General features: G+C 45.2%; 1 protein-coding gene across 4 annotated transcripts in view; it reads right to left on the bottom strand.

Annotated features, from left to right (window-relative positions):
* Positions 1-23,639, bottom strand: part of LOC147615898 (serine/threonine-protein kinase/endoribonuclease IRE1a-like) — a 76,081-nt gene that overhangs the window by 27,449 nt on the left and 24,993 nt on the right. For 2 of the 4 annotated variants that reach the window (XM_086778526.1, XM_086778527.1), the window contains exons 4-5: positions 15,744-15,916; positions 15,317-15,563 (exon numbers count right to left, since the gene is read on the bottom strand). The exons of 1 other annotated variant lie outside the window; for it this stretch is intronic. In XM_086778526.1, coding sequence (XP_086634652.1) covers positions 15,317-15,563; positions 15,744-15,916 — 420 coding nt within the window. The remainder of the gene's footprint in view (positions 1-15,316; positions 15,564-15,743; positions 15,917-23,639) is intronic. One more of the 4 variants, XM_086778528.1, reaches the window with a different exon arrangement.

Raw genomic sequence — 23,639 nt, 5'->3', positions numbered from 1 at the left:
CATATAATGGGGGGACGACCTCATGTATCATGGGGCACATTGAGCTTAGGACCTTCCAGGTCCCTTGGAGATTGGCTTGCACACAGGCAGTTACCCCCGGAGGATTAGGAGAGAGGTTTGGCAGGGATCCAAGGTAGAGATAGGCTCAACATCGAGATCGACTCCGTTATTCCTCACAAGTGGCTAGCACCTATCCCAAACCCATCCCCCCCACTACGGCTAGGAGTGTTTACTCGGCATGATATTCTTCTGGTAGTCCACGGGGCGGATGAGGTTAGTGGTCTGCTCACTTTTTCTATCGGTCCCCATGGCAGATTAGAGAGATCCAAGCCCCCCTTGGAGAATTTCAATGGATGCACCTTACAGAGGGTGAGGGTGATTGGATTTCAAGCACGTGAGTGGCACATAGACCCCCCACCGACCAAGGTGGCTAGGGAGAGATTCTAGCGGCTATGGATATAGGAGAGCCGACCTCTCATGCGCCTACAATGGGACCCGAGAGAGTGGACTCGGCATGATCCCGCTGATCGGGAGGAGACTCTGGATGCCCCCTTTTTGCATATACAACGCGGCTAGGTTGCAGGATTCAGATGCCAGAGATCGATGGCACCTTGGCAGTAGCAGCACATTGGCCGTCACAAGGCCTCTTCCCGCGTTTCTTCTTAGATTTTTGGAAGAGGCTCTGGGACAGTTTTTGGCCTCGAAAGATCACCCTCTTTCTTTGGCTAATGGCACCAGGAGTTTGGCGATTGGCACATGGTTGGAAGTTGGAGGTCGGCCAGCAACCTGCCCTAGGTGCAACCACCCTTAAGAGTCTCGGCAACATTGTCTTTGGGATTGCCCGAAGGCTCAACAGGTTTGGTTGCGGATTCTCCACATCTTCACAATGGACAGGGCCTCGAACCAGATCATTACATGGGGCACTGTCGCTTGGGCCACAGAGGCTGAGGTGGTCAGGGCTTACGAGGAGGATGGTGGGGGGCTAGCCCTTCAGGTCTCCCACCTCCGCATTTTGGTAGTACCAATAACAGCCCCATCTACGGACCACTGGCGTCCGGGCTCATGTCAGAGATGGAAGTTTTGCAGTAGCATCGCACCCTGGCACATATGGCGAGCTAGATGCATCGAAGCCATCGAGGGTACCCACACTCTGCTTGCGGAGTCCATCAGGAGCATTTGGCTCAACATCATTCATACCCTCCGCGGTCAATGGGGGAAGTTGCACGGAGGCTCTGACCACATGCAAAAGCGGCGGAAAGCTTTCTTGAGGCTCTGGCGGCCTGGCCCTTTTCTCACCGATAGAGGTGGCGATCCACTTGGCACTACAGGCCACCAACGTGGGTCCCCCCCCCCTTTCGCAAGATTCAGATGCCAAAGATCGATGGCACCTCAGCAGTAGCAGCACATTGGCCATCACAGGGCCTCTTCCCGCGTTTCTTCTCAGATTTATGGAAGAGGCTCTAGGACAGTTTTTGGCCTCGAAAGATCACCCTCTTTCTTTGGCTAATGGCACCAGGAGTTTGGCGGTTGGCACATGGTTGGCAATTGGAGGTCGGCCAGCAACCTACCCTAGGTGCGGCCACCCTCAAGAGTCTCAGCGACATTGTCTTTGGGATGGCCCGAAGGCTCAACAAGTTTGGTTGCGGATTCTCCACATCTTCACGATGGACAGGGCCTCGAACCGGATCATTACATGGGGCACTGTCGCTTGGGCCACAGAGGCTGAGGTGGTCAGGGCTTACGAGGAGGATAGTGGGGGGCTAGCCCTTCAGGTCTCCCACCTCCGCATTTCGGTAGTACCAGTCACAACCCCATCTACGGACCACTGGCATCCGGGCTCATGTCAGAGATGGAGTTTGCAATAGCATCGCACCCTGGCACATATGGCGAGTTAGATGCATCGAAGCCATCGAGGGTACCCACACTCCCCTTGCGGAGTCCATCAAGAGCATTATTTGGTTCGACATCATTCATACCCTCCGCGGTCAATGCGGGAAGTTGCACGGAGGCTCTTATCGCATGCGGAAGCGGCGGAAAGCTTTCTTGAGGCTCTGGCGGCCTGGCCCTTTTCTCACCGATAGAGGTGGCGATCCACTTGGCACTACAGGCCACCAGCGTGGTCCCCCAACCCCCCCCCCCCCCCCCCCCCCCCCCCCGATTCCTTTGAGATAGCCTTCCCCTCATAGAGGGGCCAGCTAGAGGGAAAGTGCATCTTTCTCTTTTTGATTATTTGATCCCCGCCCTGTACATGTGGCGAGTTTGTATCTAGCCCTTCGTGATTGTATTTAGCCCATTGTGGCTGTTTTTTTTCACTAACTAATATAAGGATCTCTTTCCCAGAAAAAAATTGCTAAGCAAAATCAGTTGCTCTCACCGTTCCCCTTGTAGGTAAAAACCTTACCGTCTTTGTCAGTCTGTCAACCACCACCCCAATATCATCATGCCCTGGTGCGTGGCAATCCGACAATAAAATCCATGGAAATACACTTTACCACATAGTCGTAGACTTCCGCCTTCATTTCAGGCCAGTAAAACGTTTGTCATAGGTCCGTTGTACCCCGGATGACCTGCTGCAGGAGAATCATGACATTCATAAAGAATCTTCTTCCTAATCTCAGCACAATCCGATACACAGACTCTTTCATCACGGAACAATAATCTGTTCTAGATCAAGTACTGACTACCAGCCACCCTAACACGTGGTACAACCCCTTAGTCTTGGTCTAATACTGTGGAGCTCCTTGCCTGAACTTGCTGCCAATACCCACTAAAATGCCTATCGATCCAACACGGCCCTCTCAAGGAATCATACAAGTTAGCACTAATCTCGATGAAACTCAAAACATTCACCTCTCCAATCCAACTCAAAGCATTTGCAACCCAGTTCAAACTGTCCTTCCTGTACTGAATCTCCATAACAAAGTCCTGCATAAGCTCTACCCATCGTGCCCTCCTCCCTCTCAACTCAGGTCTATCACAAATGTACTTGATCGACTCATGGTCAATCAAGACAACAAATTTGGATTCATCAAAATAATGTCTCCAAATTTCCAATGCGTGGATAACCACATGCAATTCTTTCTCCTAAGCATGCCACCTGACTTGGCTATCATCAAGCTTCTTCCTTTCAAATGTCATAGGTCAGCCCCCCTGGAATAAGGCAGCCCCTATTGTGTAACCAATAGCATCAGTCTCAACAACAAATGGTTGGCCAAGATCCGGTAAGGCTAAAATAGGTGCTTCTGTAACCGGCCTTCAAAAACTTGACGGGCGGTGAAACAAACACTCGCACACAAAACACTTCAACACCTTTGAGGACCTGGAAAAGAAAAACAAACAAGGGGAGAGCTAGAGTGCTCCTGCAAACAGTACACGGACATCGATTGGCCCTAAATCGCAGTGGCACCCCTTGCGGTATTTCTTTACTTGATTAAATTTGAGTACAAAGTACAACTTGTAGAATCCTCCACCAATAGGATCCCTTGTAGTTTCACCCAAGTTTTCCAAATGAGTGCTTAGCAAGCCTTACCCCATGTCTTCTTCATCAAGAGCCCATCTCAAAGCCTTAACCCTTGATCTTTGTCTTCAAAAGCCTTCAAGTTAAGTGCTCGAGGGCCTCGTACACACTCAAGGCTCCAGGCTCGCTAGCCGGCACCTCTCATGGCGCTCTTGCTCTCTTGCAAGTCTACCTTGGATGTGTCCCATGATCCAAGTCCTACCACTTGCTAGCCAAGGCACTTTTCATAGTACCCTTGCTCACACAGGGCTGGCACTAGAGAGCACTTCTAACCCACCCAAAACATCGTGACCCAAGACAAAGAGATAGCAGCCCAAGATACAAACTGATCTGCAGCTTTTTCCTTCCAGGAGTGCACGCGTTCATGTTTGGGAATCATAGCCTCATGCTCCCACTCTCGCCATAGCGGCTCGTGCCTCTGAAACAATCCCCAAAACTCTCTCTCCAAGTGTCATGTCACCATAGCTTTTCTGACGCAGCGTTAATGTTCTCAGCCACAATCTCCGTCGTCACAGCATGCCTCATGGCCTTCCCATGGAGTGTCCTCTGAACCAAACACTGTAGCACTCCAGACGAACAGGTTTTCGTCACCATAAAGGCTCGCGTTGCAGCCCTCTGTGCGCCTGCCCATGAAAGAACTCTGCAGCCTGCCTCTTACACGGAGAGAGAGAGAGAGAGCGGGGGGGAGAGAGAGAAAACAGCCCAACCCTCGTGCTGTCCAGCCTGCCTCCTGTCCTGTAGCCCAACAGCCGCCAGAAAGAGAGAGAGAAAAGCATGTGTTGCTGTCAATCCAGTCCGCCCGTTCCCAAAGAGAGAGAGAGAGAGAGAACCTGTATGTGTGCTGCAGCCACTTCCACGAAAGAGAGAGAGATAAGAAAGAGCGTTCAGCCCTGTGCTTTTTCCCTGCAGCCCACCAGTCGCCAAAAAGAGCACCATGCGTGTAGCTGCAACCCTGTGTGTCACCTGTGGCAGTTCTGTATCTCCTGCAGTACTGCGCTTCCTGCAGCCGCCTCTGTGTGTCCAGCCCACGTGCCTGCTTGTTGCACAAAGAGTGCGCACGTTCGCCTGTGTGTACTGCAGGGCAGACCGCCAGCCAAGGAGAAGCGCCACACACACACACCGATTCTACCACCCTTCCCCTTTTTAAAAATAAAGAGGAGCCTCAGCCCGCTTTTCTCCAAAAAGCAAAAACTAAAAGCCATAACAAAAAGCGCATCCTCCAATATTATTATTATTTTAAATCATCAAAGGTTCCTTTTGTACCAAAGGTTAAAAAACCTTTAAACTTAAAATCCTTTTGTCCCATGGGTTTCCTTCTCAATTCGAAACGGATGCCATTCACACTGTCCACCATGTCCCCGTGCCCACCTGCATACTGTCCAGAGGAAAACACAGGGTCATAACATCTTCCTTCACCTTAAGCTTGGGAGTCTGGAAAGCCTCCTCAAGCCTCTCATTCCAGGTAGTAGGACTATTGGACTTACGTCCTCGTCCTCTGAGAAGGTTCACAAGAGAAGCAATTAGATTCAAATAATCCTTTACTGATTTTTTAAGAAAGACGTGAATCACAAGAATGCTCGAAGTTGCCTCACTCTCCGAGGAACTGGTCATTCCAACACCTTCTGGATCTGCTCAAGATCAATGCTCATACCATCCCGAGAAATCCAATAACCTAGGTATGTGAGCTCCTTATAGAAGGACTCACACTTGGAGAGTTTAGCATGCAGTCGTTCTCATCTCAAAATCCCCAAGACTCCCCTGAGATGCTAAACATGCTCCTCGAAGGTACGACTATAAAATAAAATATCATCTAAGAATACTACAATGAATTTCTCCACATAATCTCGAAAGAGAACATTCATCATCTGCTGAATTAGTGAGCCCAAAAGGTAATACAAGAAACTCATAATGGCCATATCGTGTACGGAAACCTGTCTTAATGACATTCTCCTCCAATATTAGATAACCAGCACAAAGGTCATTCTTCGTACAATAGGCAACACCCTACAACCTATCTATCAAATCATCTAGAAAAAGGATACCTATTCTTTATCATAACTTTATTCCACTTTTTATAATTCACACATCTGCCAAGTACCATCCTTCTTGTGCTTTAAAAGCACTGGAGCTCCTCAGGGAGTTTTACTCCTATGTATCTATCCCATCCGGAGATATGTCGGGCAATCTCGTCCTCTTCCATCTAGCTCATCCTATAAGGCTATACTCACAGGCTGAGACCCTAGAAGCAAATCAATCTTATGATCCACCGACCTATTAGGCGTCAAACCATAAGAGAATTCAGCAGGAAGACATCGACAAAATCCGCCTTAATGTCCTCTAAAGCTCATCTCCCAAGCATCCAACTTTACCGTATTTAAACTACAATTAACATTAGATGAAAGGGGATCAAGAACACACTCATACACCTCATAATCTGAATTTCCAATAATATTATGAAGTTCTGCTGAATTTACAAAAGTAGAGTGTAGGATTGCAAAACCACTCTTAAGACAAATCGGAAGACCCTCATTACAAAGGACAAAGTATGACCCTTCCAATCGACATGAACATCATGGCTATAAAACCATTCCTTTCCTAGAATAACATCAACCCTATATAGATCCATAATCAAGAAATCTAGGGCCTTTGTATAATCATGGATGGAGGGCAACTGAGAAACCCGCCGGTCCCAAATGTGTCCATCCCCCACCACCAGCTTCACACGCGGTAAACATGATCACTTGGCTACGTCTCCACTCTCAACTTCTGCACAAGTGTGGCATTAACGAAGTTGTGAGTACTACCAGGGTCAAAAAGGATGTGCACGGTCTTCCCTAATACCGATGCATACATCCGTATAAGATCATTGGGACCAAAGACCCACATGTTGAAGTTACACACCATGCAGGTACTATGATCTAGAACTGTAGTATCAAACGGAAGAGATTCTAGGATTACCTTCCACTTCTCTCACGTAAGCTACCTTGGGCACTTTCTTCCCCTACGGATAGTTCGGTCTCATATGGCTCTTTTGGCCACAAATAAAACACCCACCATCTCAGAAAGTTCAAAGACCTTGGTGGATTTTCTTCTCTTTCTTTGGATTGGAATCACCCGAAGCCAGGGTTTGATTTTTGTTATGCGAAGCCTTCCCAAACCTAAACTTAAATTTACATTGGGAACCCTCCTTCAAACTGCCTGGAGTGTGAGATTTCTAAGAGACCTGTTTCTGATTCTGGCTAGCCATAGTCTCCATAAATTCTAGCATACTTGATGGCATCCTCTAGAAACCTGCTATGATTATTTCTCAACTGGAGACTGTGATCTCGTGCAAGTCAACGGATAAAGAATCTGCATAGAGTAGTAGCATCCATGTGCCCTGCTCATCGAGACTGCAATTCCTAAACCTCTATAAATACGTGCCAAAGACATGTTGCACATATCCGAGTCTGCAAACTTGACCACGACATGAAACTCATCATCTGCCTGGAGGAACTCATTGCAAAACTGCCCCTCAAAATCTGCCCAAGTAGTGGGTTTATCCCTGATTTTTCTCCACCAAGTAAGAGCCTTCCCCTTCAGGAGACCCCTAACCATCTGGATTTTCCAGACGTCTCGGAAAGGGTGAAACTCGAAGTGCACATTCCACCGGTTGAGCCAAGAGTCTACAACCTCCTGCATCCTCTCCTTCTCGGCCGCAAAAGCGTCCGGCGTGAAAGAAGGCACGACTACAACTGTACCTGGAGTAGGGGCTGATCCAAGGACTGCCCTCCGTAGGAGTATCACCTGGTCCCGCAATTACTGTATATCAGCCTGTAAGTTGGCCCGGAGTTTGGACATTTGCTCCTCAGAGTAGGATTTTTCCACTCCTTCAACCTGCCCCCATATTGTGAAGCCTCGCAATAGACCATCTCCAAGGTTTCATTACGTCCGGAGAAGGTAAGATCAGTAAGCATCCTGTAACCTTGTTTTTACAGGGCAAAAAAACACCCATGTGCTTTCCCATTATAAATAAGGAAGATGCCTTTTTTTTTAAAAGGCTAGAAGGTACCACACCCCTCCCTTTGCACGTTTTTTCCTAAAAAAGATGGGCTTTTTTGTGTATTAACACGCCCACTTGCTTTTTCAATAAAAAAACCCCTAAAAATACTTGTGGCGTCCATATTAGCATGCCTGAATTAACGGTTGCTTTCTGCAGCCCGTCTGTACATCTCTATATGGCTGCCCATAGAGATCATCTTGTGGTAGAAGCCATCATCTTGTGGGCTTTATTCTCAGCCAGAGAAGCTTGTAGAGTTGTACTCTCAGCATCAAGGGCAAGCAAGGGAGGAAAACGCACCATAGCAAGAGGGCAATCAGGTCAAGCTTGCGCAAAGAGGTTCTTGTTGGGGTAAAGGCGTTATGCCCACCCTTATAGTGTGTACAAGCCCATAAGTTATAGTACATAGTACACTTAGTACTTTTAATGTACTAAGTGCACTATGTGTACTAGTGCAATATACATGTGTGATAGGGGAGTCACACACATATGCTTTTCATGAGTTGACTTATCCCCACAACTCTCTCTCTCTCTCTCCCTTGCTTCTCTGTGTATGTCTCCCATGAATGAACTCTAAACCCTAATTACAGGTTTCTCCCCATCAACTGGTATCAGAGCTTGTTGTTGTTCCTGCTCCCGCCTTCCCTATTGCTGGTGAAGCACTTCCGTCGCGAAGAACCTCTTCTGCTCTGCTGGCCGCCCCTGCCCCCCCCCCTTTTGCTGATTCCTGGTCGCCTGCTGAATCTCTCTTGGAGCTGCTGTATTTTTTCTAGTCTCTGCCCAGACAGTAGGCGTGGGCTGGCTCAACTGTTGCCCAGCCAGCAGCGTGGACTGCCCAGCAACCAGGCGGGCTGTCCAGCAGCCACGAGCGAGGAGGGCAGCATAGTGGCGCAGGCAAATACGTGTAGCGCTGGTGCACAAAGTGAGGCGAAGACATCAGCCGCAGGCGAACATGCGCTAGGCTTGAGCGAAGGCAAACACAAGTTAGCTGGCGAATACGTCAACGAGCAGGAGAGTCGATTAGCGAAGGGAGCCCGTCGACGTGTATGCGGTGCTGGGCGGAGAAGGCGAAAGCGTGAGTGAAGAAGCGTAGAGCGAAGGCGAAAAGCGCTAGGCAACGAGGTCGTCAGGCGCCTGCGCTGCGGTTCGCTATTGCTCACCTTGCTCTCCTGAAGCCCGAGTCACAAGCCTTTGCTATGTGTTCTGCAGCTAATGAACGCCACCTCTGCACTGAAGTTCATCCATCTTTAGGTCAGAGGAAGAGTAACAGCAGTTCCTTAGGCAGCAGCAGAACAGCACCTATTCGTCTGGAAACATAATAAAAAGCAATAGCTTTCTGCAGCAGCATCAACATCAGCAAACCCCCCTCCTGCAACAGAAAACAACCTGCAAATCAGAGAAATTCAGAATTTCATAGGTACTTGCCTTAATTTTTTGCGAATTTCTTTTCAATTAAATCAATTGAGCAGGTACAGGTGCCCAATTGCTCAATTTTTGAGCAAAATTGGCAAAATCGGGTGACATTGGTCACAATCAGGATCAATTTGCAGGAAATTGGTCAAATCAGGATCAATTTGCAGGAAATTGGATGTCGAAATTTGGGGTTTTTGATGTAATTGTGCAATTAAGCACTCATACATGCTGTATGATGTGAAAAATCGCACATTTGGGCAAAATCGCAGCAAATTGCAGCAAATCGCAGTGCAAATCAAGGGGCTTTTGTGCCGATTTGGTTGATTTGCATGCAGGCAATCGCATTTGATGCTGTGGTTAATGTGCTGATGCCTTACAAGCACTCAATGTGCCTGTAAATCAAGGGGCTTTCATGTATTGGATGTATATGTGGCCAGGGGGAAGCATCGTGAACACTCTGGATGCCTTCATGTGCGTCAATGTACCATGCATGATCAGAAATTGATCTCAAATCAAGGGGCTTTTCAAGTTTGTATGCTTGTTGAGCTTGGCAAAGCAGCAGGCAAGACATTTATGCCTTGAATCTTCAAAAATCAGCTTGCAGTCAAGGGGCTTTTGCCCAATTTCTGTTCGGGACTGTTTTATGCAGTGTTCGTGACTGTAAAAATCTGATTTTCACTCATTTGGACAGCCAGGAGAGCATTTATTGCTACTGTACCTGCTGGTACAGATTTGGCACAGCTTTGTGCATGGTTTGGCATGGCTGTACATTGTTTTGAGTGATCAAAAGGTTCAAATTCAGCTGCTGAAATTGCCGGTACAGGTTTGGTACATCATTGGAGAGCGCTTAGTACTGCTGTACAGTATTTTGGAAGGGCAAAAGAGGACATTTAAGGTGCTGTCCAAAATCTGCAGCAACCAGATTTTGGTGTTTTCATCACAAAAAGTGGGAGAAAAGTTGCATTCTTGCTTCCGCAGTGGGAGATAAAGCTTGGGAGAACATTTGTAAGCACTTTGTGTGCTTAGGGTGCAGTGTTTGCACATTTGCAGGGAGTCAGGCATTACAGGTTGCATTTTGCTATGGCAACCACAGGTGAGAGCTCTTCATTGCTTCACATCAAGAAGCTTGAAGGCTCGCATAATTATGATATTTGGCAAACCCAGTGCTACAATGTGTTGCTTCAGAAAAAGCAACATAAGCCTATCAAAGAAAGGGGTGTGATGCCCGCTTCTCTTACAGCTGAAGAGTGGGAAGATATGGATGAGCTGGCAAGATCTACTATCATGTTGTCTGTGTCAGACTCATTACTTTTCAGCATTCGTGAAGAGAAGACAGCTTGGGGAATGTGGCAGAGATTGCAGGACTTGTATGCCCAACAAAGTGCCTCAAGCAAAGTGTATTGGTTGAAGAAACTCATAGGCCTTCAGATGAAGGAAGGGGCTTCTATGACAGCCCATCTCAATGAGTTTAATGGTATTGTCAGCCAGGTTATAAATCAAAAGTTGGCAATGGACGATGAGTTCAAAGCCACTTTTTTGTTATGCACTTTGCCAGAGAGTTGGGACACATTCAGGACAGCCACTAGCAATTCGAATGCTATGCTGTCATATGCAGATGTTGAGGGTGCTCTTCTTCAAGAAGAGATGAACAGGAAGAACAACTCTGTTGGAAAGTCCAATGCAATGAATGCACGTGGGAGATCCCAGCAAAGGGGTAAAAGCCAAGAAAGGGGAAGGAGCAAGTCTCGCTCCAAAAAGGATTTGGAATGCCATTATTGTGGCAAGAAGGGACACATCAAAAAGCAATGCTACAAATGGAAAAATGATCAAAAGGAAAAAGGAAAAGGCAAAGACAAAGAGAAGGATGAAGCCAAAGATGTAAAGCCAAAGGGCAAAAGTGGAGTCAAGATCGAAGAAATCAATGTGTCACATGCAGGTGGCAGTGAGGATGAGGTCCTCTTTACGTCTTCACTTGATGCCCATTCACTTCTTACAGGTGGTCATGGTATGCACTCATGGATCATTGATTCAGGTGCCTCCTTTCATGTCACAGGTTGCAGAGACTTGTTTGTCAGGTACACTGCTGGCAATGAAGGAGTTGTTTATTTGGGTGATAACCATGCATGCAAGATACTTGGCAGAGGTGATGTGAGGCTTGTATTTTCAGATGGCTCACAGCTTATGCTCCATGATGTCAGGCATGTGCCTGAGATCAAGAAGAATCTGCTTTCTACTGGACAGCTTGATGATGCTGATTATGTTACCACATTTGGTAGTGGAAAGTGGAAGATTAGTAAGGGCTCACTGGTTGTTGCCAGAGGCTCTAAGGTGGACACTCTTTACTTTATACATGCAGGTGTTTGTCACCATGCTAATGTAAATGCAACCGAGCTGCCGGAAATTTCTATGTGGCATAGCCGGTTGGGACACATGAGTGTCAAAGGAATGGAGCAATTGTCTCGTTTGGGTTACTTGCCTTCTCTAAAGTTTTCAAGTTTTCAATTTTGTGAGCATTGTATATATGGTAGGCAACTACAGTGCCCCCACAAGAAAGCTCTTGGACAGAAAGATGCTCAGTTAGAGCTTGTGCATACAGATGTATGTGAGATGCCTCAGCTTTCTTTGGGAGGGGCAAAATACTTTGTGTCATTTATAGATGATGCCACACGCAAGGTGTGGGTTTATCCTCTTCGTTTGAAGAGTGATACATTCTCAGTGTTTCAGAAGTTTGTTGCTCATGTTGAGAATCAAACTGGCAAAACACTGAAGGCTTTGCGTTCCGATAATGGTGGAGAGTATACGTCCAAACAGTTTCAGGACTTTTGTGATGCTAAAGGCATCAAGAGGGAGCTCTCTACTCCTTATGATCCTCCACAAAACGGGACAGCAGAGAGGATGAACAGGACCATACAGGAGAAGGTCCGTTCTATGTTGTCACATGCTGCATTACCTCATGGTTTTTGGGCTGAAGCTGTTATGACAGCCGTTCACCTTATAAACAGGTCACCTAACACGAGGCTTGGTGGGAAAGTGCCAGAAGAAGTATGGACAGGGAAGCCTCCGTCATACAAGCACTTGAGAGTGTTTGGTTGCGTTGCGTACGTGCACATACGCAGGGAAATGCGCACCAAACTTGATCCTAAGTCTCACAAATGCATATTCCTAGGATATGGTGACAGAGGTGAAATGGGGTATAGACTTTGGGATCCCATGAATAGAAAGATCATACGCAGCAATGATGTCATTTTTGATGAAACATGCATGTATAAGGAGCCTGCAAGGCAACAGGAGCCTAGCAGAGTCATCTTTGATGATGATGGACATCATGGACAACAACAAAGGGCTGTAAATCAGCCATTACAGCAGGAAAACCAGCCCTTAAATGGTGCTGAAAATGGTCCAAATGGACAGCCAGATATGGCAGAAGATATCCCTATGGATATACCACAGTTAGAGGAGATACCGGGCATGATTTTTCAGCCTTATGGCATGGAACAGGAGCCACCAATGGGTGATATGCAGGCTGGACAGCAACCTGCAAATGATGGTCATTGGGTACGGAGGTCCACTAGACCCTCCAGAGCCCCTGACAGGTTTGTTCCAGGGGTTGACTACTTGATGCTAACTGACTGTGGGGAGCCCTCATGTTATAAAGAGGCTTTACAGAGGGCAGACAAGGCTCTATGGGAGCGTGCCATGAAGTCAGAGATGGATTCTCTGCATAAAAATGGAACATGGAAATTGGTGCCTTTGCCTGCAGGCAAGAAGGTTTTGCCATGCAAGTGGGTATACAGGCTCAAAGTTGCACCAGATGCAAAGCCAAGATACAAAGCCAGGTTAGTGGCTAAGGGCTTCAAGCAGAAATATGGTGTGGACTTTGATGAGATCTTCTCTCCAGTGGTCAAAATGACCACACTTAGAGCTGTGTTGGCTTTGGTTGCGCATGATGATCTGGACTTGATTCAGATGGATGTGAAGACTGCTTTTCTTCACGGTGATCTCCATGAGGAGATATATATGCAGCAGCCAGAGGGTTATGCAGTAAGTGGAAAGGAGAAGCTTGTATGCAAGCTGAAAAAGAGTCTTTATGGGCTCAAACAGGCACCAAGAGAATGGTATCATAAATTTGATACATTCATGAAATCTCAGAAATTCAGGAGAAGTGACATAGATCACTGCTTGTACACCAAAAAGGCTTTGGATGGCAGTCTATTGATTCTCATTTTGTATGTTGATGATATGTTGATTGCCGGGAAATCTCGTAAAGAGATGGATGCTTTGAAAAAGAGGCTGCATGAAACCTTTGATATGAAGGATTTGGGTGATGCAAATCACATTTTGGGTATGCGGATACTTCGGGACAGAAATCAGCATGTGTTGTATTTGTCTCAGAAGGAATATATTGGCAAAGTTTTGCAGAGGTTCAATATGGACGGGGGGAAGAAGGCTAGTACTCCTTTGCCTCCATATGTGAAACTCAGTGCTATGGACAGCCCACAGTCAGATAGAGACAGGGCTGATATGGCCAAGATTCCGTATGCTTCAGCTTGTGGCAGTCTCATGTATGCCATGGTTGCTACTAGGCCGGACATTGCATTTGCAGTGGGAGTGGTTTCTAGGTACATGGCCAACCCTGGCAAGAAGCATTGGGAAGCAGTGAAAGGTGTCATGAGATACCTGAAGGGCACACAGGATTTGTGCATTTGCTTTGGCAAACAGGATGCATTAGTGCATGGTTACACGGATTCGGATTATGCCGGTCATCCAGATAACCGGAAGTCTACTACCGGTTATGTGTTTACATTCACAGGAGGTGCTGTGTCATGGATATCCAGGATGCAGAAGTGCACTGCCTTATCTACTACAGAGGCCGAGTATATTGCAGCCACAGAGGCTTGCAAGGAGGCATTATGGCTATCTCGGTTAGTGGTTGATTTGGGTTATACAGGGGATATTCCATTGTTGCATTGTGACAGTCAGAGTGCCATCCAGTTGGCAAAGAACCCTGTCTTTCATGCAAAGACGAAGCATGTGGATGTGAAGTATCACTTCATCAGAGAGGTGATAGAGAACAAGCAAATTCAGCTTGTTAAGATTCATACGGATGACAACCCGGCTGATCTGTTGACGAAGAGTTTGCCTCCGGAGCGGTTTGCTCATTGCAGACACTTGATGGGCATTGGATGAGGCCATTTTCAGCCTTGATATGGCCTTGTATATTATCATGTACATGCTGATTTTTTCTTTTCCTTTACTTAAGGGCACTTTGCCTTTAAGTGGGAGGTTGTTGGGGTAAAGGCGTTATGCCCACCCTTATAGTGTGTACAAGCCCATAAGTTATAGTACATAGTACACTTAGTACTTTTAATGTACTAAGTGCACTATGTGTACTAGTGCAATATACATGTGTGATAGGGGAGTCACACACATATGCTTTTCATGAGTTGACTTATCCCCACAACTCTCTCTCTCTCTCTCCCTTGCTTCTCTGTGTATGTCTCCCATGAATGAACTCTAAACCCTAATTACAGGTTTCTCCCCATCAGTTCTCAGCCCAATAATGCACATCATCATGGAGTCTCTACCATTGGTGGAGTTTGCTTACAACAGTGCTAAGCATTCAGCCACAAAGTTGAGTCCATTTGTGTTAATATATGAATGTCAACCTAAAGCTTGTTGAATCTCTTCGGCACCCATTTCCAAAGTTTTTCTTCCATAGATTTAGTCACACAAAGGGGGAGAGAATGTCATGTCCCTGAAAGACATAATGTGGGCCCAATTTATTGGTGAGGTTAACCAAGGGTTAGCTTTACTTTGTAATTAAGGATGAGTGGACACGACTATAAATATAAGTTTGAGATCATCAATTTTTCTTCTTGAGGATTGGGAGTCATCCGAAGGTCCATGTTTCGCTGCGCCCTCTAGAAAGGTCTCCAATGACACTGAGGACCGTGTTGTATGGGACAAGTAGCTCTTATTTGGGAGATGCTACTCTTGGTGCCTTACCCCTACCAAGGGGGTGGTCTTGAAGAGGACCTCTGGTTGAGTGGTGACAGGATAGTCATCTACTCTGTGTTGTTCTTGCTAATCTCTTCAAGAGTATTGAATTTGGCTATCAGATAGGAGCTATCTCAGCCAGGAGTCAAAGATATGAAAACTTTAATTTATTTTACATTGTTTCAAACAATACGCAACCAAGGTAAAAGAAATCCTTGGCTGTGGCTTAAGGGGAAGCCGCAAACATGTAAACACCCACCCTGCTGTCACTATCTCTCTTCCTTATTTACTACAAAGGCTGAGGCAATTTAAAATCACTGCTTGAACAACCAATATGCAGCTCTATTTACCTTTTACTTGGATCGTGATGAAGTAATTTTGGTATCAAATCCATAGCTTCAGGCACGTGCTCGACTCGAAAAAGGTCAAGCTTCCCATGTACGATGTTCATATCACGTTCAATGCGTGTGCCAAAAGGATGGTAGCCCCCACTTATACTGAAAAATAGTACACAGCCAAGACTAAACAAATCTACACTCCTTGTTTGCAACTTGCGCATAAGCTGTTCAGGAGCTTGCCAGCCAGAACTTCCCGAACCTACACAAAAAGTTTCACTCGGTCAATAGACCTCCCCCCTCCCCTTCGAAACAAAAAAAGACCCAGCATTGAGAACTAAGCTATCATTCTATCAACTTTTGGCTACTTTGTTCTCACTTAGAAACTCATATCCACATTTTGCAAATGAGACAAGCTAGGGGTTGAGAAGTCAAGCCATGCCTGTAGATTGAGTGTCAAGAGAGGTTACACCATCAGCCAACTGTTTGCTAATCCCCATGTCGGAAAGCTTTGCTTGTGGCATACGCCCACTGCTTATCAACACATTATGGGGCTTCAGATCACGATGCACTATTCCCACATCATGTAGATGTGAAAGACCCGCCAGAATATCCCTAACAATGCATTAGAAACACCAGAAGCAAAAAAGCTTATCATGAGACAGTGCCAATCATCTATAGCTTCAAACACTTGACGTACATCATAAATGACTTTCTGTTCTTACTAAATAAAGCAAAATGTTGAATAGTATGTATCTGAGTCCCAAAGCACGAGATTGATGGAGTTTTTAAAAAACTATATTAAAACCAATCATGGGGCCAAACTGCTAATGCTCACTTTGACCTGCAACCCCTTTCTCCACACAAGCTCGTGCTTATGTATGCCTTTACATGAAAGGCTAACATCTTTTGACATCAGGCTCACATTCTTACGCTTATCAGCCACCTTTTATATCCAAAATATTCGATGGCAAGCTGCAAAACTTATACATGCTCATTAACTCCAAAGCCATTAGAAGTGTTGAATGACGAGTCTCCAGTATCATTGATTGGTTCCTTGAACACCACAGGAGGAAATGTTGGACAATGTGTCTTAACCTCAATCGTGAGCGATGTTAGTTGCAGAATAAGGCACTTACTGTTTAGCATTAATCTCTCTTGCTTAGCATTAATCAAGATCATCCTTCCCCTCACATCAGAACACTCCCAATTCCAGAAGTCACTAAAAGCTAATTCATCTTTTAGTGCACACGTGCAATGAGACCACCAGAACTCTCTTTGTTAAATCCAAAGTAGTCCTACAAATGGAGTCATCCTAAAGGAAGATGTTTCTCCTTAGAACGTCTTTTTAGGACTTGTTATTACCTTTACTTCCTTGGCTATGCATGCTCAAAACAACATTCACCAACTTAATGCTGGGCTTAGAGGGTTAAAAATCACTGTGGGAACAATCTTCTGGGTCTACAGTTTCTACAAAAGAGGACAAGCCAAAGTTAGAGATCATTATTTGGTTTCATCTGAGGATTTCAACACAAAAAACTTCAGTACCTTCTAAAGTTCAAGGGATATCTGCAGCAGACCATAATACATAAGAATAAATGAAAGCCCATCTATAGACAAGTCTCATGCTTGTTCCAGGCTTATGCTGTTGAGAACATCTGCAATTTTGGTGACACGCACCTCTCTTCAAATCATTTTCCAGTGGTGCAAATCAAAAGGGTTTCAGGCACCAGGACATGAAAAGCTGACGGGCAGCCTCCATCAGGGACAGGCTCTCAAGGACAAAGACCCTCCCTATTGGAACAGGTGGAAAGAATTTCATTCAATCATAAATAGTAGGAACAAAAAACATCTTATTTGGACAACTCGTGTTAGCTAGTCAATGTGTGTTTCTCATGTCTTGGCATGGTTAATGGTAAGAACCCATTGAAACTTTAGAGTACAGGCAGGTGGTTCTGTAACATGCGGAAGCTTACAAACAGGGTTATAATTTGATAATGATTATTCAGCACCTTGGTTCTTGACGATAGCACAATGTAATGGAGATAAGAAAGAGAGAGACAGACAGACAAACAGAGAGAAATGAAATGAAATGTTATATTAACGTCTTCAAAAGGCCAAAGTGACCTATGAGACCAAAGTTACAACCATGTGACATCTGATACACTGTCTGGAAAAGAAAAGAAAGAACTGAAGGTAAGTATCTAGCCCTACAATACATCAGTAGGGAGCATGCAGAAGCAACAACTAGGGAGAGTGGGAAGCTAATGCTACTAGTCAAAATGGGGTACATGAGTACATGGATACATGAATACATGAATATGGGGGAGTACAAAAGTGACACTGAGTACAACAGTATATGGCTGGAGTGGTAATCATCCTAGGAGCTCTAGCATGGGTCTCTGCCGGATGGCCTGGATATCTGCCATAGTGGGATGCCTGGTCAGACGAGCCCGATGCCTCGCAATGATGCTCTGAATCCTCCGGTGTAGGCACCATCTCCGATGTGAACCCTCTGGCTTACTCTCATACAGAGAGTGATCTGCTACCTTGTACAAGTTCACACTTTCACTACAGGGGGGATTTGTTGACATATGCTCACTTATGGTAGTGCTATGTGTGAACAGGACTTAACCAAGGGCACTTTTTTCCATGTGGTTTTTCCCCTTGGATATCAAGTATGACACTCTATCCATATAATATTCTGTACTTCTATAGTATATGGATGTGACACACATGCAAGGGTTGACTTGCATTTTGTGGCTACCACACATTTGGCTCTCTCTCTCTCTCTCTCTCTCTCTTTCATTTATGTGTGATCTTCTTCTTCCTACACCTAACCCTAATCTACAAGACTCTGTGTGTGAGTGTGAGTCCACCACCAACAGCTTACATGTCTCGTTAAGTTACTGCCCGCAGAGAAGAATTACTCAGTCTACGATCGTGAACTCCTCGCAGTAATACAGGCCTTGAAACATTGGAAACATTTCCTTTATGGCCGTGACTTTGAGGTTCGCACTGACCATCAAGTATTACACTGGATTCGTACAATGCCAAGTGCACAGTGGAGTGACCGACAACACCACTGGAGCCAGATATTCCAACAATTTGGTGGTATGATTGAGTACCTTCCAAGAAAGGCCAATCCAGTGGCTAATGCTTTGAGCAGGAAGGGACAAGTGACTTTGATTCAGACCACTAGACTCGACCTTGTTAGTACGGGACTAGACGACATGAAGCACACGTACGCGGATTCCGAGAAATTCAGTACACACTGGGAACAGGCATTGGATGCCACAGGACCATGCCATTTTTTGATACGCGATAATTGGCTTTTCTACAAAGGCCGACTATGTGTCATGAAGTCGTTCAGGGTAGCTCTTCTCCATGACGCCCATGACGCCGTTACTGGTGGTCATAGTGGCATGAATTCGACTTTGGAGAAATTGGAATGGCAATATTATTGGCCAAAGATGAGGCGAGATGTGTTTTCATATGTACAACACTGTGATATTTGTCAAAAGGTGAAAGCTCCCCATGGAAAGAAGATAGGGTTATTACAGCCCATGCCAATTCCTGAGAGACCTTTCCAAGATATTTCGACGGACTTTGTCACGAATCTACCTCCCAGCCCAGGTAAGCGTAATACTCAGTGCTTAACTATAGCAAATTTGTTATGCTTATTCCATGCAGGGCCAATGTGACCGCTGAGGATGCTGCCTGGTTGTTCATTCGGCATTGGTACCCGATTGGCGGGATTCCTAGGACCATAGTGTCAGACAAAGATGCCAAGTTTACCAGTCATTTTTGGAGGACATTGTTTGATAACTTTGGTACTAAATTAAATTTTTCCAGTGCACTTCACCCACAGACGGAGAGAGATAGATCTATACACCTTATTGGGTCCCAAATTACCCACTGAAGGGTCCCCTCCTATTGCTAGGAGTATTTGCTTTATTATCCTTGAAGAGATTGAATGAAGGACTGACTTGGGACTGTAAATAAGCCAAACGCAAGACCTTTGAAAGACCAAGAGTCGGGCTGAACTGTACACGGCTGTAGAAGCACCAACAATGCCTATGCACTCTTCCAGTGGAATGTAGGAAGGCTGCAAATCTGAGGCTGAGAGAAGGGGCTGTTTGGGACTGTTCTAGCTATGATATGCACTATGAATGAATGTAGATGATTCGTTTTACCTTCACCGAAATGGCTGTAGCAAAACGAAATGATGGATGAATGCTGGAAACTGTTTGTATGCTGAAAACGCAAGGTTCTATAGCGCTTCTTCTGGCTGAATGCTGATGATGATGTGTTTCGATGATGTATGGCTGAATGCTCAAGCATTGATGCTCCTAGTGCCAAAGGACTGAAACGTTTGACTCCAATGATGATGAGATGAATGGAATGATGCAAGTGATGCTATTTATATAGGCAAGAGGGCTGGTCAACTGGTTGTAAAGCTGCCCGACTGTAGCATTAAAGCTACACGACTTGCTATAATGGGATAAATGCTGAAATATTATGAAAAATGCCAGAAGAAATGCTAATAAATGTAGTAAAATGCTGAATATGCAAATGTAACCATGCTCTGATACAAACCCTAAGGTTTCTACTGACTCTATATGCATGAATGATTCTCTCCAAGTGCGTTAAGGGACTTTGACGGACTAACTCTCTAAGGTTGAGGAATGACCTACATAGCTCGTGCCTGACATATCTTCGACTGAGGATTACAATGGGGCCACGGCGTACGACAATTTCATATCCTAAAAGGGTCCTACTGTTGTACAGTGTTGCACTAATGATGAGCCATCTTGTCACCATGCACTACAATGCAGAGTGCATGTGACAACCTTAGTTCTCTTGCAAACCTTTCCATGATCAATATATGGATGTTTTTTGATCTTAGGATGTTAAAATATACAGATTGGTGACATCCCCTCAGCTTCTAATCAGTTGCCCTCAACTGAAAACTTTCCTTTGCATAGTCCTTTCATGCCTTGGCCATTTTTATAAAGACAATCAGTGACTTCATGCCATGCAGGAATACCTTATGTGGCCCGTCAAGGATACAATGTTTATGGTAGTGGTCAAAATGTATGTCAAATGCCATTGCTGGCTGAAAATGTGCATGCACAACACATGCAACATGGGCTGCAATTTTCTGTTGGTGCAAGTATTCCACGTTCTCTCATGCTACTCATGCCTTCAAGTGTGCTCGTGAGGGAGAAGCTATGGCTGAAAATGTATCAATGCATGTTGAGGGCCAACCATGCCTCATGCTTAAAGGGCACATGTATATATGCCTTATGCATCACCTTTTGGTCCTAAAATGATGCCAGTCTCACAGGGGCTGTCCCAATGGACAAACATGGAAAAAAACATGTTGAGATGCAGGCACATGCATCAAAGTCTCGTGACTTCAAAGCTGGAGACAAATTTGTGAAGTTTAACGCATATCATGGGGAATATAATGCATCAAAGGCACTTGCTTTTATTGCCCAATTTGACATTGCTTTCAGTGATGAGGATTTCACTCAGAAATCCATGATCCGGCATGTAAGCATGTTCATTTAAGGCACTGCTACCCATTGGTGGCTCACAGAGAAGCTCTCACCGAATCCTGTTAGATCTTGGGAAGAGGTCAAGGAGAGGTTCTATGCTCAATTCTTGCCTCCCAATGCATTGAATGAGATAACAATGAAGTGGGATTGGGTGAAGCAAAATGAGGGGGAATCAGTGAATGCATATATACAAAAGTTTTGGAAAGTGCTTATGGAGGTGTCTCCATTTATGCATGTCACCGAGGCGGAAAGGAAGAGAAGGTTTCAATCGGGATTGCAACCGAGTACAAAGCAGGACTACAAATGTATCCTGGTCACACCTTACACCAATTAATCACAGCCGCCACTGCCACCGAGCAATTGGAACTCAAATTGAGTCGATCCAATAAGGCTAAACCCTCATTTCAAGGCAAAGAGAGGGCTGTCCAAAACCTGCAAAATAATGGACAGCCACCTAAAAAGGACCAAAACCAAGATAAAATTGGTCCAAAGGCTGAAAATAACACTACCAAGAAGCGTCCCTTCAAATTGAGAGACTATGGTCTCACTCCGGAGCATGAAAAGCAATATATGAGTGAGGGGAAATGCTTTACTTGTGGTAGCACCGAGCATATTGCAAAACAAGAAGCGTGATAATGCAAATGCATCAAAGCCTAATGTGCATATGGTTCCAAATGTGCAGGGCAACACGAAACATGATAGCAAAGACAAGGTTGTATGTAAAGCTTGGGAACAGCTCAAGGATCAGCCCGCTTTGTTCATGTTTGATGATTGTGCATCGGAGAATTCATATCCACACATATAGCAATTGCTTTGGGTATTGAAGTAGAGGACATGGGTCCTCAAATTGAAGCAGGGGCTGCCTTTGTTGGTAGAGAAGTGCAGGTCATGCCTATTTTTGGAAAGTTGCGCATACACATTCAAGGCTATGTGGGTCATGAGGATTTCTTGTGGGGCCTTTGAATCGGTGTGATGTATTGCTTGGAAAGCCTTGGCATACGTATTGATCCGTGCAAGGCTTACAAGACCAACAGGATCACCTTCATGCATAAAGACCGAGAGCATGTAATTGATGCTGGTGAAGAGAGTGATACCATTCCCCTTGTATCTCATGTACAAATTAAGAAAGTAATGAAAAAGAGTGTTTTTGCGTACTTGATTTTTATACGAGATCATGTTGAGGAAAATAATGTACATGTAAACACTCTTAGTAATGATAGGCTGAAATTTTGCAAGAGCACAATGATTGTTTTGCTGATGAGTTACCAAATGAGTTGCCACCCGTACGACTGGAAGATCATCGCATTAATCTTGTGCCGGGTAGCTCACCACCTAATAGGCCAGCCTATCGTGTAAGTGCATCCCAAAAAGAGGAGATCATGAAGCAGGTGAATGAGCTTCTTGAGAAGGGTTTGATTCAACCAAGCTCTTCCCCATATTGTTCACCCGTCCTCTTGGTTCAAAAGAAGGATGGATCCTTTCGTATGTGTGTGGATTATAGAGCTTTGAATAAGCTTACCATCAAGAATCGGTTTTCGATTCCACACAGACGACATCCTTGACAAGTTGGATGGATCGGCATGCTTTAGCCGAATTGATCTCAAGAGTGGGTATCATCAAGTGCGTGTAGTGCCTGAGGATGTACACAAAACTGCTTTCAGGACAGCATTTGGGCTTTATGAGTATCTTATTATGCCTTTTGGTCTTACAAATGCCCCGGCTACATTCAATTGAATGATGGATCGCATATTCCGTGGGTACAAAAAATTTACAGGTGTCTTCTTTGATGACATCCTAGTCTTCTCGAAGACCAAAGAAGCGCATAGAGCTCATTTGGCCATTGTTTTTGAAGAACTCCGTGTCACATGCACTCTGCACTCAGTGCATGGTGACAAGATGGCTCATCATTAGCAGTGCAACATTTGTACATTATTAGAACCCAGTAGGATCATATTTGTCGTACGCCGTAACCCCATTGTACATCCTCACTCCAAGATAAGTCAGGCACGAGCTACGTAGGTCATTCCTCATCCTTAGCGGGTCAGTCAGTCAGTCAAGTCCCTTAACCCACTTGGAGAGAATCATTCATGCCTGTAGAGTCAGTAGAAGCCTTAGGGTTTGCATCAGCAAGCACTCTGCATCCTGCATAATATGCATTCATATGCCTGTGCATCATTTAGAACATCCCAGAAGCCTTAGGGAATTTACTAGGATTTATCTGGTATTTTTTCCATATTTTATGGTATTATTTAAGCATTTATTGTCATTTATAAACATAAAGTTTATTAAATTATGACCAGCCAACTTGACCAACCCCTATCTAGTATAAATAGGCTTGCATAGGGCTTAGTTCCTCATTCAATCTTTAGTGTGCTAAGAGCTTCCCTCCTCAGCCCTAGGAGTACCCTTGCCTTCAGCCCTAGACTAATCCAACAGCCTTGGAGCTTCTGCATTTGCAGATTTCCAGCAGTTTCAGCCTTGATTCATCAGTCTGCATCAGTATCCAACATTCAGTGCATCATCCAGGCATACACCAGTCATCTGGTAAAGGTATTCTATCATTCATAAGCATTTACAGCATTCTAACATAGCTTAGAACGGTCCACCGCCTTCTTTTCTCAACCTCAGGTGTGCAGCCCTTCCTCATGCCCTTGGGAAGAGTGCATAGGCTCGAGATCAGTTCATCGAGGTGTTTCTACAACCGTGTAAAGTTCAGCCAGGCTTCAAATCCTCCGAGATCTTGCATTTGGCTTATCTACAGTCCACAATCATTC

The sequence above is a fragment of the Cibotium barometz genome, chromosome 39, assembly GCF_041138505.1.
Source record: "Cibotium barometz isolate CiBa-2024 chromosome 39, ASM4113850v1, whole genome shotgun sequence".
Classification (NCBI taxonomy): Eukaryota; Viridiplantae; Streptophyta; class Polypodiopsida; order Cyatheales; family Cibotiaceae; genus Cibotium; species Cibotium barometz.
Note: the sequence above shows the minus strand (reverse complement) of the source record. Positions and strands in the feature narration are given on the sequence as shown.